Genomic DNA, 19,649 nt, shown 5'->3' on the forward strand with positions numbered 1-19,649 from the left:
CAAATGAATGTAGACTGCATACACCAAGACAGGCCTAGAATCAACTGTAGCGGTACACACGCTGCCACATAGAGTTTTCGCGTGCAGCTTCTCGTCAAGGGATGTGGCCACAATTTAAACATGGAGGAACTGCAGTAACCTGACTGCCTGCCTAGTAACCACACCGAGCCAAATCAGAAGAAAACATGGCACAGCAACCCATCCATTAACTACATCTGTGCATGAACGCACCAGCAGGTATGGGCCGCAGGTCAGAATATGAAGACAGCGGGAAAAAGAGTGACAGAAACCCTGCTGCTTAAGCAGCCCCAACATAAGAGCAGCCTTAAGAAATATGTTAAAACCAAGAGCAGATAAAATTCAAGAGTTGCATGAAATGACAATTAGCTAAACAATTTTAGACTGAGATGCAGTCTGAAGTGGAGAAATATGGGAGAGGCCTTTGCCCTGCAGTGGGTATAGTCAGGCTGATGATGATGATGATGATGCAGTCATTTAATGGTAACTACGAGCAAATTAAGACATTTAAGCTCCGCCTTTAAGGGTATGATGCGATAGTGTTAATGACTCCTGCTCACAGCACCCCTTGTGGTTCATTTCAGTAACTCGTTTAATTAGTGATTCCTTACTATGAGCCTTTATCATCTTGCACATTCTCAATAGCATAAAGCCCTAAGCTTACGCCACATTATTCTGATAACAGCCGTAAGGGCTCATACCGAACACAGATATTAATGCTTTAATTAGGATGTACGAATGTGCTTGCGTGGCCTAAAAGTAGTGTGCCTGACTTTGCACCCAAGAGCCCTGGAAGGTTAATTGCTACCCCACCTCCCCAAACTAAACGAGCAAACCGAGTTGACAGTTCCTCTTAACTTTTGTGATATAATGTGGACTCATTACGTTACGCAACCCATTAATGAATTAGTGCTCGGTCATGTCACCTGCCAACTGTAATGGAGCCTTTAACGGTGTCGCATTATTAAAAAGGAAGTGAAATTAGCAGTGAAACATGAATTCCGTCAATCCCAGAGCTTGTAGGAGCTGTACCAGAAAAGTGCCCCCTACTGTTAATACTCCCCTAACAAAATGCGGAGTGGTCGCACGGTCAGACCATACAAAACAGAATGAATGCATGTTATTGACAGTCCCACGGGCGGCACTGTCGGGCCGTTCCCTGCAAAATCACTGGAAGATATAAGGCACTGCTAAATGCCGAGGACACTCACCTTGCACTGCTCCAAGTAGGTTCCTCTCTCATCAGGGTTCATAGCTTTAGTAGCAGCCAGGAACTTGTTGAGCAGACCATCATCTACAAATACAAGAAAAGTGTACATACAACATACACCTGTGGCAGTGATATGGCTAATCTCATTGACACTTTTCACAACAATTTAAGTACAGTAGAACCCTGCATATTAAAGTCACCCGCACCAGCGAAAATCTTTTAATACATCAGTAGGTGATGACATGGCCCTGAAGATGCCTGTCTGGTAATTATATGGCCAGTTAAGTAACATGCCTCATAGCTTTATGAAAACAACACTAAGATACCTTCAATCCCTCTGCTCGTCTCTGTGCAATTTTCTTTTTCAGTTAGAAGATTTTTTTGTTTACATCTTATGGAAGTACCACTTTAGCATGAATGCATCATGGCTACGAATACAACTGAGTTTGATGCTAAAAACAAATGGAGTCATCTTCCACTATTTGTCATTTAAGAGGCAGTAGATAAGAAAAATGTGCGCGACAGTCAAGCGCAGTAAAGCAGCCTCCCCTTCTTGCCACCGCTGCCCTGTGCTTCGCGCTGCCCTGTGCTATGAATGTTCAGCTGTGTTTTTCCTTCCATATATCTCGCTGTACTTTCATTCTCTTTTGCTTTCTGAATGAACTGCACCGCCTTTTTTCCATGCTCATAGCCAGGTTTACTGTTCTCTCTCGGTTTTATTTTTTTATTTTTTAAAAAAGAAAAATCCACCTTGCAGTCTTAGGTATCATACATGCTGCGATGTCATTTCATGAGAAGTACATCAACGCGGCCGGACGCACTTTACTTCAACTAATTATTATCAATACTGTTTAATATAAAGGGGACACAAGGTATAGTTGTCTATGGAAGAGGAACAGGGATGCGTTTAACTTTACTGTAACCAAGTTTTTACTTTATCAGTGGCTCAGTAAATGAAGTGACTGGTAGTTAAATGCGAGCATGATTTCCAATCACAGCAATCACACTTCGGGGAGAAAATGCACCACCAACTGTGCATTATGCGATGCTAGGTAGTCAAAATTAACCATAGGCCCTCCATCATGGTATTTTTCATAGCCCACATGAATGGTTAAGCTCATATGCTGCACTATGACCGCTTTTACCTTGTTACAATAATTACGCATGTTTATACGTTATAACTATGCACAGCTAATAAGAAGTTAGGCTACCTCAAGGGAAAACTAAAATTTGTTTCAAGTGAAACAAAACTAACTACATATAAAATGTTGGCGCGCCCATTGCTGGAGTACGCATGTGAGGTGTGGGGCCCGAAAAGCAAAGTGTTAGCACAGGAGACGGAGCATGTTCAGAAACGCGTATTGCATTACATTTTATCTTTTCCCACTTCAGGAAGAAAAATTCCGTACCTCCATTAGACAGTAGAGTCAATTTATCATTAATTTCTAGAAGCATAAATCATGAAACTGCTGGGATTGATGAGCAATGTTACAGCAAGGAATGCACATCTCGCATAACTCATAATAAACCCATTCTACATGTCAAAGAATTCAGCGCTGCGCTGCTTTATATATTCCTCCTTTCCGCTGACCACCAACAACTGGAATCGGCTACCTGCTGACGTGGTGTCTGCAGTGTCTCACGATGAATTTTCATCTCTGCTTTATGAACATTTGTGGAGCATCTAGCAATATTGTTTGCATGTTAGATTATAATGCACTTTGCGAAGCTATTGCTTCCCTTTGAATGTTTTCATGCTTGTAACTATGTGAATATTCCCCTTCCACATTCCAAAAACGAAACGAAATAAAAAGGATTTTATCGACAAAAAATTTGTAATTAATGACTGCTTTTGTACATAACGGTGGGCACTGGACTCAAAATCTGACAGAACACCGGCAATTTTGAGTGCATTATCCTTGTCATTGTTCTCCTCGAAAAATTGTAGTGCAGTTTGAAGCAACTCGCGCACCATGACACGCATGATGGTGGGCTTTCTGTTGGTCGAACGTTCGAGCACAAACTCCTCACTGGCCGATGAATCAGTGTCCGATTCTCTAATCACTGTGGCGTCGTCACTGAGCTAAGTAGCTGTTAAGTAGCTGCTTGAGATTCTCCGGAGACGAGGAAACAGCCGAGTGGTCGATACTATGCCCTTCCCATGAATCCGTCGACTCGAGGTGCCATGTTTGTTCTTAAACCTTGTCAGCCACCCTCTTGAGTAGTCACGCCTAGACAGAGCGTATAAAAATTTTTCTGAGTAAACATCACCCTGAACTACTGAACAAAGCATACCGTAAGTCATCACAGCTAAAACCTGTCAAGACAGAGGAGAAGGAACGGTACATATCTATAATTGTTGCCCAGGCAGCGAGCCTTCTCTTGAAGCATTTCGTTGCTCCCGACAGCACCATTTGCGCGCACATTTCCAAACCACATTAACAAGGCTGACTCCATTTCTTCGAACTGTGCTGGGCGCTGTGGGACTGTGGCTGATGCTGCGGCGCCAACGTTGAGCCATTTATCAGAGTCCTGTAATTCCGATGCTACCGTCGACCTGTCGAGACTGAGGCCTAGTTTAACTTGGGCCAAGTCCCTCACGGCTTGAATTGACTGAGATGGCTTTTGTTGCTTGTAATCACAGATTTCTTGCTACGCGTATAAGTTCAGCATCGTTCTTTTGCATTTAACTCTCGCCATGCCAAAAGCCAGACTCAAGTTGAGGGTCACAGGCTCCTGATGCTTTGCACATTTTTGCCTAATTAACCTTTCTGCCATTCCGTTCTTCTAATTCTCTCTTTTTGCCTTGTACTTGAACTTTTTCCGTAGGGAAGTGAGGGAGTCATGTTGGCAAGCTGCTATGCAGAGAGCTATCGAGCATCCCATCTTCCTGGCACCGTTTGTATGTGTTCCTATGAAACAAACACTTCAAGCTGAAGTACAGTTTATAACGACGGCTAGCCGACTAAGAAGAGCTCAGACCTTGTCAAGGCCGCATCGTTGACTCAAAGCGAAGCCGACATGCGAACCGCCTGGGTGCAAAATGTGGCAGTTCACAGCGCAACAGGGACGAAAACCAGGAGCATGAGAGAGAAGCGCATCCAGGACAAGATGCCCGGTCCCAGTTGCGTGTTCGTCGCCTTTCTTTTGTCGCTCTACTTCATGTGTTTTAACTGACCGAAAAGCGTTAATGGCTTCGCGGAACACACATTGTGATTTGGGAAAGAAAAACTTCAGTTCCCGCTGCCACTCTAGGCACTTGTCTTTCTTCCTGTCATTTCTTTCTTGCGCGTTTACTGGTCTCTGTTCACGTTCAGCAGAATTTATTGCAACCACATGTTGCTGTTTTTCCGACTGCGGCCTCTCGTTGCGGCACTTCCGCTGCGCCCAGAAATCTCCCGGTTCCCCCCTTTCGGGGTCTTTCTTACTAAGATGACCTTTGGTTCGCTGTGTACGTTCCTCTCCGCACTTGCGCTTCCCCCCCTCCTCCCTTAAAACAGTGACATTCCTGCTTTGGTTCATTCCAACCCCACAGCACTCGTTCAGGCATCCGGCCGTACCGGCTGTCGCATAGGTTCGCGGGCAGCGTGCCCTTCTTTAACTTGCGTTCGGACTCCCTGTTTTTTTCAACTACTATCCATATTAACGAGACAAAAATACAGGGGCCCAAGTGGGCCGTGTGCATTCTTCCCCTGTTCATTGTCCAGACAGTGAATTTCCATATTAACGAGGCATAAATACATTGAAAAAGTTTCGTCCCCAGAAAAACTGTCCATAATTCGGGTTGTCCATATTAACGGGGGTGATATTAACGGGGCACGACTGTACTTCTATTTTTTTTTCTCTGTCACAGTTGTGTATTTTATGCTTTTATGCACCTCCATTTCCCTCTATAATGCCCTCGGGCCCTGAGGGTAAAGTAAATAAACAATAATTTGGTTATGGGTTTGTTTGCCTCTGCTTCGCTTGGTATTTTGTCACTATGCATGGATTGACTCCACTCCTAAGTCTTATAAATCGCAATCCTTTATTCCTCCCTTTCCTTCACAATCTTTTACAATGAATTGACTGCATTGCATCTAGAAGGAAATTTCAATTCAAATACATGTTTTCTCACATGTCAAAAAGAGAGCTAGGAATATCTACCACATATGAAGTCACGCTCTTAAGGCTAATGGGTGTTCTCCTGGGAAAAACATTGCTGTACTGAGGCAATGAAGCTAGCATGGCATCTGCTATTGCGCCTTACAGAGTTATGAGCATGCGCAGCAGTATAGTGAATGCACAGAATGAAAGATAGCGCACTGGAATTTCTGGTATGAACCCATGAGGCAGCAAAACCGTTATGGCATCATTACAGCGCGACATCACGCACGGCATGAAGACCACATAATAACTATAAGACATGACAGATAAAAGCATGTGGCCGTGAACATGGTTCGAATCCATGGTGAAGCTCGCAGCTCAGCTTCCCTGGCTGCTTCGTTAAGCAACTAGGTCAATGCTAGAGCCTGACATGATCCATTTTAAACAGCCCCAATCTCATGCTTCGCGTCCTCTTCCCCATCAACTTCGATTCAAGCGCAAGGCAGTCTCAAAGCAAGACCAGACAGGCACTTGCACATTCAAGCCAAAGTTAGAATGTGTGGCTGCATGAAAAAAAAAAAAAGAAAAAAAAAAAAAAAAAAAAAAAAAAAAAAAAAGTGCTTTTGGAAGCACTCTCTTGTCAAATGTTTTATTAGGGGAATCTCCAATGTGGAGTAGATTTGTTATAAAGTAGAACTCACTCATCGCCATTTACAGCAACTGCAGCTACACGACTATGAAGGAAAGCTGTATGACGGTGCTCGAACGGTTTTTAATGCCTAGTTACTGCCTCATTTCAACTGCCTTGTAGATAAGAGGGGATAGTGCAGCTGGTAGCCCTGGTGGCTTCTATTTGTCGAGCCCTTAATTCGATCAGCTTGGGCAGCTGTGACATGCTACAGGCGCTAACAAGTTTTCCAAATGCTCTAATACACTGCGGTGGGAAGAGCAGGTATAGAGCACTGCTGTATTCCCAGCGTATGCTGGGAGTGCAGCAGTGCTCAATACCTGCTCTTCCGTACACTGGGAGCCTTCTACCATGCCACACCTCTCAGTGGCAAATGCCAATGAGCTTACCCTGATTGATGTGCTAAGCCACTAACCTTAGCTCTACCACATTTTACAAAAAGTCAGTGCAAATGTGTCCTTTTCTTTAAAAAACAAAACAAAAAAACAAGTGGTCGAAACAGCTTAAAGTGATGCGTGATGCCACTCTATTGCTAGTCATGTTAGTGCAATTTCACCATTCTCATGCAAGACAAGTTCCTCCCTAAAATAAAAATATAAAAATATGTGTGAAGGTGAGAGGTAAGATCCTTTGCTATACATCTTTGGATCTGTGACTGCACACTAAACCTCGCTACTAGTAATGCTGCTATCAAAAATATAAGAACCATGCCATGTGCAGAATCGCATACAATATAAGAGATTTAATTTTTTTTTTATTTATTTACAAATATTGCAGGCCTTTCTCAGGCCCATGCATGAGTGGATACAAAGGAGACAATACAGGGGAACAAGTTTGGGTACATATACGATACGCAATAACTCTTCATCACCATAGCGGCATCGTGGTGGTAATGATACCAATTCAAAGAAATATGCAGTTTCAGCACGGAAACAAATATAGTTACAAAAAATACAAAATGGAAGTCAGCATCATAGTTTTATCGCGGTGGCATTACTGATGATTCAATGCGATTTGACATGCTCTACAAGTGATTCAACTGAGTTGCAGTTTACAGCAGCCGAGGGTAGCTTATTCCAGCAAAAAATAGCTGATGCAAACAAAGAATATACAGTATGCAACATTTAATGCCGCACGTGTATTGGGTATGAGGGATGCCGCAGTAAAGAGCTCTGGAATAATTTTGTTCACCTGCAGTTCCTTAACACGAACAGACATTGCACAGTACTACACAGAGGTCTTGCATTTCACCTCCTTCAAATTGCTGGGATCAAACGCTTGTTCTCGAGCTGATCAGTAGAGCATCCTAACCCATCAGCCACTGTGGCAGGGCATACGAGACTGTGGAACCAAAGAACTGCCAAGTTCTTGCCCGCCATTTCGTCCCTGTATTCCTTGTGAAATCTGGCATGTACCTCTGCCCCGTACTAATTATGAGCTACAGATGCTGCAGTCTAGGCTTCTGCGTGCACTTAATAAGGTTAACCTTACATGAGAACACCTATTATCGAAGAATGTTTCCCATGCAATGTTTAGTTGAGGAAAATGTCTGTTCCCCTTTCTTTGTTTCTAGCTTTCATAATGATAATATGTCCTGAACGTACATGCAACCTTTTATGTTCTTGAGCTGTTTTTTGCTGTCCTGCTTGCCAACTTTAAGGGGAGGCAGGGCCAGTCAAGCTGCATCGCACACAGCTTTTTTCCCACTTTCCTCGCCACATGTAGCTTTTAAATCTTCTGTACATGCGTGGTGAAAATAAAGTCAAACTGAAACTAAAGTGACACAACTGAAACTAAAGTGACACAACTGAAACTTCATTCTTAGAATGGTGCTAACATACTTTTTCCAGAGCAAATGCAGCTTGCTGCGCTCCCCCCCCCCCCCCCCCCCCCCCCCCCGGGGTAGCTAAAATGATCAGCTGCACTCACCCCGCTTGCTAGGTGAAAGTGTAATGGCAGTACTCAGTGATAATCAGAGTACCCAGTGAAATGTTTTTGCAAAGGCTTACCTCCAAACTTAACCTGATCCATGCTGTTAGCCAGTGCGTGGAGCAGTGCCATTGCACCACAGGCATTCTTGATGGTCTGCTTCATGAAGTAGACCTTGTCGCTAACCGCTTGGCCATCACTTTCAATCTCATGGCTTCTCTGCTTAACAAAGTTTTCATACTGTAAGGAAACAAAAAAAAAAAAAAAAAAGTGCACTTTAATTGTCCTGCAACAATACTCACACTGTAGCTTTTCTTTTGTTGCCGCAATGTGAGCTGCATCTCAAAATGACAATTTCTAACAGTGCACGAACAGGCACTGAGGCAGAATGTTTTCGTTAAATAGTAGTATTTAAATACAGAATGAGATTTTTCTTCCAGTGCGTAGAAAACCAACACATATCTACACTTGTGAATTATTCTTGCAAAGCTGATTGCTATAGAGAAAAAAGCATCATTGCCATTTTATAACCAGCACGAATAAAATAGATGTTAAGGCTATATTCGAAGTATTCATGACCTAGATCTTGCATGCTAGTCATGAATAAGTTGTCTGTTAATGACAAATGCACCTCCGTTTATCAGTTTCTAATTTTCAATGGCACCTCGGTCTAACTAAAAGTATCGAACAAATATCTTGCGCATCTCAGGCATCGCATTCCAGCAACACTGTCACAATCCTACACTGTCACAATGCCAGTGTAGAATTTTGAACATCAAGGAAGAAAAAAATAGGCCTGGAAGTTAAACCACAAATAAGTGCACTTGGATATCAAAGCATGCAAGGTAATTGCAGAACCAATGTTACAGAAGCCCATACTACCGGCTGGTGTTTCAGGCATTTAGAAAGGCAATTGAATTCAACTCTATTACAAAGACGTCAGATTGCAGTAATCACTTTCTTTATGCTATGAAAGCTACTGCAATGTTTTCTTGCTCAATTAGTTCAGGCACATTGATGTGTCGAATAAAGTTTTTTTTTTTCAAGTGAGCACAAGAAACATGAAATTAACTCAAAAATGAAAAGAGTTTAGACTGTGGCAACTCAAAAATCGCACAAGTGAGACTGCAAAAGGAAAGCTGCATGTGCTGCGCAAGTGCTCAAATGCAAGAGATAGATTTACATGGGTGCCATCAGTTTGCTTTGTAAATACAGCATTTTGTGCTTCTCTGATCATTCGAGGTGAGATGCCAACGGCAAAATTATGCATGATTACAGATTGTTTTCATTATACTGGGCTTCCAGCTTCCTTTTAAGTATTTCTTCCTTTTTTTGGCACCAAAGGATGCCCCTCTACTTCTGTTTTTAATGCAACCATTATACACATGGCACAATTTATAGAGCACAAGCGTGATCTGCTGTCCGCTGCCGTGATCTGGATCTGCGCGGCGTCACTGCACATGCTTACTGCTCGTGCTTAGTGGACTCACTTGGTGCTTAGTGCACCAGTTAATGCCACATTCTGCACCGACGACAGCAGCGGGCATGCCGCACATGTTGGCCGTGTCGGGACCAGTCAGCACGCATGCACCGCGGTGTGCGATACCCTGAAGCATCTCTTAAGATCTCTAACGCAGCTGTTGGCTTGAATTGAGGAACTGGCTGGAGAAAGCAACTGAATCAATCAGGCAAGGCTCTTGGAAACCATTTCTGGTTAACTGTAGACAAACTCTGCAACTGCTAATTTGCTCGAATCAGATGTGAAGAGCACTATGACAAATTTCTGCGCAAATCATGAAATACTACATTGTTTATGCACATACACATTAAAACTAGACTTCCGCAAAAAAATTCCTCTACAGTAAGCACCAAAGATAAAAAGGCAAGAAAAGTCGCTTATTGTGCTTATTTACCTGTATTATATGTATATACTTTTTGTTGGTGCATGACTATATCTTTTGCCAGTACTGCACATAACACTTTCTCAGTTTGCATTCATACATGTTTTACATCACACTGTATAATAAGTAATTGTATTCACATCTGCTTTTGCAATACCACGACTGCTACATTTTCTTGCCTTGCATACATTTCTGAAGGTGTTAATATATTGAAGCATGCATGTTTGTCACATATTTACAAACGTTTATATGAATATTTGAATAAAAGAACTACTGAGTCCCTTAAGCCTCCTTACGTGCTGTGAATGCGCAGCCATTAATTAACTGCTCCTGTCACGCTCCTGTTGTATGTTTTTGGCCACTAGCTTGGTTAGCACTCAATTTACACAGTTTCTGAGTGTTTTAGCATTTGATTTTGGATTCTACTCATCAAGACCTTTTCAGCTATATAAATGACTTGGCGTTGTATCCTGAAGCTCAATTGGTAATCACAATTAACAATTTAGCAATTATCTAGGACCTGAAATTAATGTAGTGCATCCTACTTGACTCTACACAATCTATCCAAAGATATTTGACCTGATGTAGCATAATGTCTGCATTTAATCACAATTAACCTGTTATGAGAATCGATAAAGAGATGAAATTAGTTCAGCGCAATTATATTTGTCATAAGCTATCCAACAATATATGACTTGATGCTGCAGCATGATGTTCAATATAATCACAATTAATTAATTAATGACAACGAAATAAGGCCTGCAGTAGTTCAGTGCAAGTATACTTTACATAAGCTATCCAACAATATATGATTTCATGATGTAGTGCAAAGTTCAATATAATCACAATTAACTAATTAAAGTCCAGTGCAATCATACTTGATATAAGCTACACAGCCACTGCGGATACATTCTGTACACACAATGGGTAAGAAACAATGTACAATAGGTAAGAAGAAATGTACAGTGGGTAAGAAACAGGTAATGCTATGCATTGAAACTGCCTCTCGATCGATATACATGCATGCTGATTTCATTTCAGATTACTTAAAGATAGCCAAAAACTGAGAGTAGCTACTATTAATTCTGCCAAAGTCCATGACTGGCAGTTCCTCATGCCGGTTTTATATACTTCAATATTACTATTGCCAACTGTAGCAATTGCAAAGCCTGCTCTCGAAGGTTTTGAACACATAAACAATTTGTTGAATTAAAACGTGTGCACACCACCGGTTTCTCAACAGCAGCCGTCTAGCATTTGACTGCTCGCACAAATCGCGCAAAATATACCCAAAAAGTATCATTTTTAATTCCTAACCGCTTTGCAACTACCAAGGTCACAGCTACTGAAAAATAAAACTCAACGCTCGCATTATAGCTTCAGACCAACTAATGCCTAAGAAATGCTGCCTTTCACCCATCCTGCCACTCCATGGCGTCAGTCAGGAGCCTGTTTCGACCGTCGTGCTACCTACCTCGGAAAGCAGCCTGGTGCCACCCACAATGTACAACGGAGGCAGACAGTTTTCAAACTGAAGCTGTTTCTAGTAATGTTGGCTTTTAGCTCCCAACTTTACACTAGTGATCAAGCATTACACTAGAGCACTGACATTTGGCATTGGCATTTATATTGCATAGTCTTTCATCAAATCAGATGTCTAGCATCTTTCATACGTTACTATTTGCTTGAGCAAGCAAACCTGCAAATCAATCAGAGTGTGAGTGCATTGCTATGCAGTGTGGTTAAAATCCAAGGATGACATTTTGGCATTGCCATGTGAAAGGAATCCCTACTCCAGGAAAGTAATTCTCCAAGAAGATGTGTCAGCATCTAAACAAAATCATTGGATTTGACATAAAAGACATAACATAGTATGTTCAGGCTAAAAGTCTGCAACACTTATTTGTCAAGCAACACATGAGTGTCCAATATGAGGACTGGAAAGGAAGCATTGCAATAAGTATGAATTGCAATAGAGTCACACAAACTTAGCAGGAACATGCAAAGCACCTTTTGTGACGCATATTCGAATACACAATGACACCAGGTGGCAATAATTTGCTCGCTAGTTGTTACACTTTGGTATTAATTGACAATACAATACGTCAATACAAGCAGTGGATATTTCCAGTAATGACACGTTAACAGGCAAATGCACCCTCAAGCCATACAAAAAAGGAGAGGCTAGTGTACAAGCACACTGCCATTCAGCCCCAAATTTGTGCTCTGGTTTACTAGATGGAAAAGAGCTAAAACCTTGTGCGCTCAAAGCAGACATCAGAGACAACTTGTAAAGCCCGAACGGCGGTTGAGCCCCTTTGCTTTCCAGATCAGAGCTGGTTGCTCAAAACGTGGGCTACACAGCTGCCCGCTAGAGTGGCTTCAAAAAACGAGTAATAATTTAAAACTATTTAAGCGAATTCGTAACGGATCTTAGTCATGCTAAAAAACGCGGCGTATGGCTCTCTACGAGCGCAAAAGCTTGGGGCACCTATGCGATGCACGTAGCGTCGCAAAAACGCTGTTTGTTCTGCTCGAAATTATATATTTCTCCCACTCGCTAGGCTACATCTTGCGGCACTGCTGCCGGCAATGGACAGCCGCCCGTGAGTGTAGAAAGTCAGTTCGCGTTGCAGTACATGGTAAGAGTGGTGACCCTTACGTTGCCGCTGATAGGGAAAAGGAGCAACACGGCAGCCACCGGCGACGGCACCATGCCCAGCAACTCCGGGTCAAGCCCCACAACGTCCACGAAAGACCAGTTGGCCGGCAGCCCCAGCTTGTGAGCGAACTGCATACGAGCGAGACAGCATGCCAACAAGTTACTGCAAATCAATAGCCAGTGCAGTGACCAAGGTGGTTACCGCCCAAACTTCAACGAATCGATTAGAGTTAGCGAGGCCTTTGCAACTTCGGTGTAAAAAGAAAGGGGAAAAAATTACAAGTAGCTGAAATTTCTAAACCTCCTGGATCCCAATAATCGACCCTCGATACCAAAGCCGTGCTTCATTCTTCGTACCTTCGTTATCACCTGAAATGAAAGAAATGGGACGCTCAAGAACCACTTCGACAAGAAGCATGAAATACACTTTAGAAAGGAAAGTATGCGTTTCATACTTCGGGATTGCTTTCCAAAGGAACCCATTTGTTCTCTCCAGCCATGGTACAGTGTGAATTAGACCGTTGGTGTCTTTAACCACCCAGTAACTGCGAACAAGAGATTCGGCAGACGACCGTTCTAACTCGATTGAAAGCTGACACAATAGAGACGCCGGGAAAAGCCGGTGAACAAAAGTTGGATTGGATTGGATTGGATTGGATCGACCGAGAGCGAGCCTGCTCGGCTTTGTGGCGCTGTCATGGTAGTAGCAGTAGTAGAGGGAAACAACGGCGTGCGGGAAACAAAACAAAAAGCTTCAGGGAAATTTACATTAGTGAAAGTGCAGGGAACTAGAGAGAGGCCGTTACGTCACATTTTTAAAACCGGAAGTGTCCCCCCATCGACCACTCTGTGGCGTTTCAGCCTTTCAGCATGTTTGCGCATACGCCATCGCATATGCGCCGCTAGCAGCGCGAACATGAGGTAGCGCAAAGATGAGCGCGAGCAAACGATGTCGCGCTGCGCCAGGGTGCGTTGAGACGGGCTACAGTGCTCTAGAATATATATTCCAGAACCGGGCCGCCGCCAGCTGTCACGGTCTTCCAAAACACCTTACGGCGGCATGTTGATTGGACTAAACGAGCAAGAATGAATACTAACACTTACTGTAGGTTTCCAGCTTCTATACTGTAGGCCTCCAAAATCTTGCGCCATCCGTGAAACACAAAGATTGCATAATAATGCGAATTACCCATTCTACCCGACCGGTTCTGTCAACAACACAGCCTATATGGGGTAACACGGGGGATGCCGAGAAATCCCAGTAGCCCTCGCGAAACCCAGCAAACCTATCAAAAAAAAAAAAAAAAAAAAAAAAAAAAAAAAAAAAAAAAAAAAGAAAAGAAAAGAAAAGAAAAAAAGAAAAAAAAAAACAGAACAAAAACTATCAAAGTGGTACAATATCTGGTCCCAAAAAATTCAAGACAACTCATGCATCGCATGCAGAGAAGTCTCTGAACTCCTCCAAATGATATGAAATTGAAACGAACAATTAGAGAAAAATATAGCTCGAGCACTCAGCCAAACGGAGTAGGAGACGGAGATGGCTCGCACGGGTCTGATGACATTACCACTTATAATGACGGGGCATTCAGTTGATAACGGTAATGAGAGCAAACGTGATGCACCTTGTGCACCAGCAACGTCTCAGGCTTTCGCATTTCTGCACTGTTGATTCCCCAGTGCTTTCGGAATTTTTAATATTTGGGAAGGGGGACTCCGCGAATTTTGAGTTCGATGGCCGGCGATGGCTGCTCAAGAAAATTGATTTTGCGGAACACGATGAATTCAGACTTAGCCATTATTAATTATGTAGCCCCTGGGAGGCATTTCTACCCGAGAGAAACTCCCGGATATAGTTTTAGGTGCGGTTCCGACCCCCAGTTCGTGAAGGTTTTCTAAGATCGCATCATATGTCTGACGTTATCAAAATCCTTCTCTGTGTGGAGTCCGAAAATGATTCTGATGTCTCGCGTTTTCGCCTCAATAATTTTATGTTGGAGCTGAAGCATTACGTTCCGTGTAGAAAGTTTTCGCCGGAATCTAATAACCGGGGGAGGGGGGGGGGGGGGGGGGGGCGAGTACAGCTTCTGCTCTTCCATAAATCTGTTGAGGTGGGTCTGAACTACATGTTCCATCAGCTTACCTGCCAAAGGGGTGGGCAAAATTGGCCTAAGGTTCCCAAGGCTGATGGGTTTGCCTAGTTTTAGATCTCGGCCTTTTTCATGTTTGTGAGATTGAGCCATATCCGACCAGAATTTCTGTGTATACTGTGTAGAGACTCTTCATCTAGGTTATGATAGATCTTGTTAGTAACCGCATCTGGGCCAGAGGCGGATTTGCAGTTTAGCCTGGCAATTCCTGCCCTAACCACAGCCACAGTAATGGGGGAGTTTACCTGCGTGTTTTCTGGACCGGCATAATCTGAGAAGGCCTGGCTAGGAGCATTGCCAATATATGTTCACGAAAAAGGTCCTCTGATGTGCCTGCGTCTGCATGTAGGCTTTTTGTAGGCCTTGCCTCTGAGGAGTCCTGCTACCTGCAGGGTCAAGTAGATGACGGAGAAAATTCCAGGTTTTATAGACTCCAACATCGTAATCCATGTGGCTGCATATGTCGTTTCAGTTTTTCTGCGCAAGTTTAGCTGTATGATCATCAATCTCCTTGTTTAATCCAGCTATTCTTCTGCGCAGATTGCAGTTCCAGCGTTGTCGCTTGAGTCGTTTCTTGAGCCCTTTCTTTGCCTCCCATAGATGAATGCGGCTGTCCGCAACGGTCAGCAGATGGTCAGCCTGCTCTAACGTGCGAGTGGCGTCTTGACGTCCTGGCATAGATCCTGTGTCCAGACATCTATGCCTAGAATTTCGGGGATGTCTGTTTCTTTTGCGGCTCTTTCAGTGCGGAATGTGTCCCATTCTACTAGGGTGGGGCACGTGATCTACGGTGTTCGGGGCTGGTGGAGGCCACTATCTTCAATATGTAATGGCCGCTGCCGAAATTTTTTGAGCTTTAATCCATGCTGGATTTTAGTGCCCAACGCGCGGCTTGGCATTAGCATTGGCATGAGGGCATTAACGGTGTTAAACTGTGGCTCAATACACAGAATTGTGGGTTGACCCTTCTTACAGATCCAGTAGTGCACCCACTCGCTGCGGTAACGGTGTATACAGGACACATCTCCCGATCTGTCATTTGCCAAAAATGCGGGAACTCTAATATGGACTTGGCTAGGACTTTTTATTGTCCACCCGCTGGGAAAGCTTCACAATCTGACCAATCCGTCCAGAGATTACGCATCTTCAGAAGGTTAAAGACCTCTAAAAAAAGAGCCTTTCTTTGCGCTTTGGTCGCTTTCGTCGTGGCCCCTAAACGGCATGTAAACAATTTGACGGCGAAACAAATGCACCGCATAACCTCCTTATTTCGTTTGCATTTTCCTCTTCGAGAGTAGCATGGTCTGTGGTACTCATAAAGAACGCGAGCAACCGGCTTGGATGTTCTGCGTGCGTTTTAAGATTCAGTACTGTTTCCATAGCTTTGAGACTTTTCTTGCTTCTTGAACTTCTCTGTTGCCTTGTTTTACATTCCGCAGATTGTGAATACTAAAAATAAATCGGATTGTCCTTTCCATATGGTACTTCGTGCCGGTAAAGCTCTACGGGTAAAGCAAAATTAAGCATCTTTGATGCTGTATTCCGATAGAAAGGAAACCCCTGATACCAGCCTGAGGAAATTTCGCATGCTATTTCCGACTGAGACGGTGGGTTGACATCGAGGCAAAGTTTGAATGACCTTCGCATAGCTTTAGCATGTCTTTCATATTTCGATATCTAATTCTGCTAAACCAACTTTTTTAGAGAACACCATTCACACATTTTGAAGCTCTGCAATTGTAGTTCATCTACAGTTTTTAGAATACGTGCTTTGAGTCGGTTCGTGACTGCCGCATCATCATCATCATCATCATCATCAGCCGGACTATACCCACTGCAGGGCGAAGGCTTCTCCCATTTTCCTCCAATTAACCAGGTTCTGTGCTGCCACCTGCTACGCTTACCTTCCCTTGGAATCCAATTGGTTACCCATCGGTTGTCCTCTCTTTGCTCTAGATGTCCTGCCCGTGTCCATTCCTTCTTCCTAATTCAACCAGAATTGCTCTGAGCCACTCTGCATGTTACACCTACCATTTTTTGTTCCATAGCCCTCTGCTTGTCCTCAACTTAAGTAGAATACTTTTCGTTAACCTCCATGTTTCAGTCCCATAGGCTAGTTAGTACTGGTAGGATGCTACTGTTATACACTTTCATCTTGAGTGATACCGGTAAATTGCTAGTAATAATGCTTGAGTACCTTCCAAATGCGCTCTATCCCAATCTTATCCTCGTAGTTATTTTCATTTCGTGGTCCGTATCTGCGGTCACTACCTGTCCTAATTAGATATATTCGCCTGCCACTTCCAGCGCTTCGCTACCTATTTTAAACTGCTGTTCCTTTCCCAGGCTGTACAACATTACCTTAGTCTTCTGCACATTAATTTTTAGGCCTACCTTTCTGCTTCTCCTGTCTAGATAATTAATCATTAGTTCAGTTTAGTTGCAGTTGGCCCCCTGAGTTACTTAACAAGGCAATGTCATCAGCGAATCGCAGATCACTGAGATAATCTCCATCGACCTTGATGCCTAACTGCTCCCACTCAATGCATTTTAATACATATGCCTCAAAGCAAGCTGTAATTAGCACCGGGGAGATCGTGTCTCTTTACCCAGCATCTTTCTTTATGGGAATTTTATCACTTTCTTTATGCAGAATTATGCTTGATGTGCAGCCGCTATAAATATTGTCACGGTGTTGGCGACAGGGGGTAGATTAACAGAGCCGGTACAGGTAGAATCACACGGTCCAAGGTTTAGATACGTCCTGCGAGTCCGGAGCCGATTCACTTCAACGTCGTCTTTCACTCTGAGCGCCCCCTGGCATTCCTCCCTCCTTAAGCGTAACGCACACAGTTACACGTGCACACAAGGTACAAAAGCAACCTCCCCCCCTCAAAAAAAAAGTTTGTAGATGTAGTTTGTCAGTCACCGTGCAAAGTACGGCTTCAGTCGCAAGACATGAACTGTCTCTGGACGAGATAGCCGACGGCCTGTGTGCTCTGATCCATCCGGGAGCACCTCGTAATTGACGTTACTGATGCGTCGCACGATTTTATACGGTCCGAAGTAGCGGCAAATTAGCTTGTCTGAAAGGCCGCGGCGTCGAACAGGAGTCCACACCCAGACCTGGTCCCCGGTGTTGTAGGAAGCTTGTCTATGGCGGAGGTTGTACCGGCGTGAATCCCTGTCCTGTTGCTGGGTGATGTGGACGCGTGCTAGTTGGCGTGCTTGCTCAGCATCTTGGGCAAACTGCTCGGCGTCAGAACAAAGTTCGGTATCTGTTTGGTAAGGGAGCATTGCGTCCAGCATCGTCCGAACCTCCCTGCCGTAAACGAGGCGAAACGGCGTGAAACGTGTGGTCTCTTGGACTGCCGTATTGTATGCGAACGTCACATATGGTACGATCGCATCCCAAGTCTTGTGCTGGGCGTCGACGTACATCGCCAGCATATCCGCGATGGTCTTATTAAGCCTTTCCGTCAGCCCATTGGTCTGCGGATGGTAAGCAGTAGCTTTTCGATGCGCCGTACCACTGAGATGAAAGACTTCGGCCATCATTTTTGAAGTAAAGGCAGTCCCTCTATCAGTAATAATACAGGTAGGAGCACCGTGCCGTAGTATGATCTGGTGTACAAAGAAATGGGCAACTTCAGACGCTGTACCACTAGGTAACGCTTTGGTCTCGGCATAGCGAGTCAGATAGCCGCACCTCCACCAGATTTGTCACGGTGTTGGCGACAGGGGGTAGATTAACAGAGCCACAGGTAGAATCACACGGTCCAAGGTTTAGATACGTCCTGCGAGTCCGGAGCCGATTCACTTCAACGTCGTCTTTCAATCTGAGCGCCCCCTGGCAATATCTTCCAGCCCTTTCACATATGGCTCACCTACATCCTGATTTCACAATTCCTGCATGACTGCTGAGGTTTCGACCGAATCAAATGCTTTCTCGTAGTCGATGAATGCTATGCACAGGAACTGGTTATATTCCGAGCACTCTTCTATTACCTGGTTGATAGTGTGGATTGATCGATGGTAGAGTATCCTTTCCGAAATCCTGCTTGATCCTTTGGTTGACTAAAGTCTAAGGTTGTCCTGACCCTATTAGCGATTACCTTAGTAAACACCTTGCACGTAACGAATAGTAAGCTGATTGGTCTGCAATTTTTCAAGTCCTTAGCGTCCCCTTATGAATTAAGATAATTTTAGCCAGGGCTTGAAATCAGGGGGGTCTCGGATGGTCTGAGACCCCCAAGTAATATTGAAGAGGGGTCCGACCCCCCGAGCTTGACAGTATAAGGACTGTGTGAACACAAAGCAGGCAACAATTTTTTGTTCTTGTCAGTGGTGTAATCAGAAGATTTCTTCTCTATCGTTTTGACAGTTTCGCAGTGAGTATTAATAAGAACCAGTAACGCGTTTTCGAAAACCAGAGATGGAGAAAAATAATGATTTCTCCCCTTTGCATACAACGATTAGCAAAACAGGCAACCAGCCCCTTTCTTCCCCTTTATTTCCCTTTCCACCTGTACTCGAATCACTACAGATCCCCCTCCGACGGAGCCAGACTTTAAGCACTGATTTCAGTTTTATTCCATGATTCCGGTACTTTCGATGTCATCAGGCATGCGAATACAGGGGGGCCAGTTTTTCTAGCACAATATCCTCTCCATCCAACATACGCGCCGAAGGATTTCAGATCGCGTTCAAGTCACTCAAGCCCATAGTGAAGGTTATAAGTTACGTACGCTGGCGATTGACAATCACGAATACACAAAAAAGCAAAATTCTGGCTCAAAACCAGTTAATATTATATAAGAGTTTGAAGGTGCAGATAAAGGTTCTGCACCGTGCGGAAAAAGGTGAGAAAGAGATTCATTCTGACCGCGGCGTAGAACACCTATCCAACATTCACGGATTACACAAGCATAATTCAAACTTTATCGAAGAAGGTAAGGAGATCTGGACAACTTCATTGCGTGATTCACCGCTTGAAGTCACCTTC

The 19,649-nt window shown here is 43.9% G+C and overlaps 1 protein-coding gene across 2 annotated transcripts in view; it reads right to left on the reverse strand.

Moving 5' to 3' along the window:
• Uch (Ubiquitin carboxyl-terminal hydrolase) overlaps positions 1–13,132 on the reverse strand; it is a 99,381-nt gene extending 86,249 nt beyond the window's left edge. The window contains exons 1-4 of one of the 2 annotated variants that reach the window (XM_084601610.1): positions 12,852–13,132; positions 12,495–12,623; positions 8,012–8,171; positions 1,230–1,312 (exon numbers count right to left, since the gene is read on the reverse strand). In XM_084601610.1, coding sequence (XP_084457736.1) covers positions 1,230–1,312; positions 8,012–8,171; positions 12,495–12,623; positions 12,852–12,977 — 498 coding nt within the window. In that variant the 5' untranslated portion in view covers positions 12,978–13,132. Of the gene's footprint in view, positions 1–1,229; positions 1,313–8,011; positions 8,172–12,494; positions 12,624–12,851 lie in introns of those variants that run through there. The other variant, XM_084601611.1, reaches the window with a different exon arrangement.
• Between the last annotated feature and the right edge of the window lie 6,517 nt (positions 13,133–19,649).

This window comes from Amblyomma maculatum, chromosome 4, assembly GCF_055883805.1.
Source record: "Amblyomma maculatum isolate TAMU_Amacu chromosome 4, ASM5588380v1, whole genome shotgun sequence".
NCBI classification, from domain to species: domain Eukaryota; kingdom Metazoa; phylum Arthropoda; class Arachnida; order Ixodida; family Ixodidae; genus Amblyomma; species Amblyomma maculatum.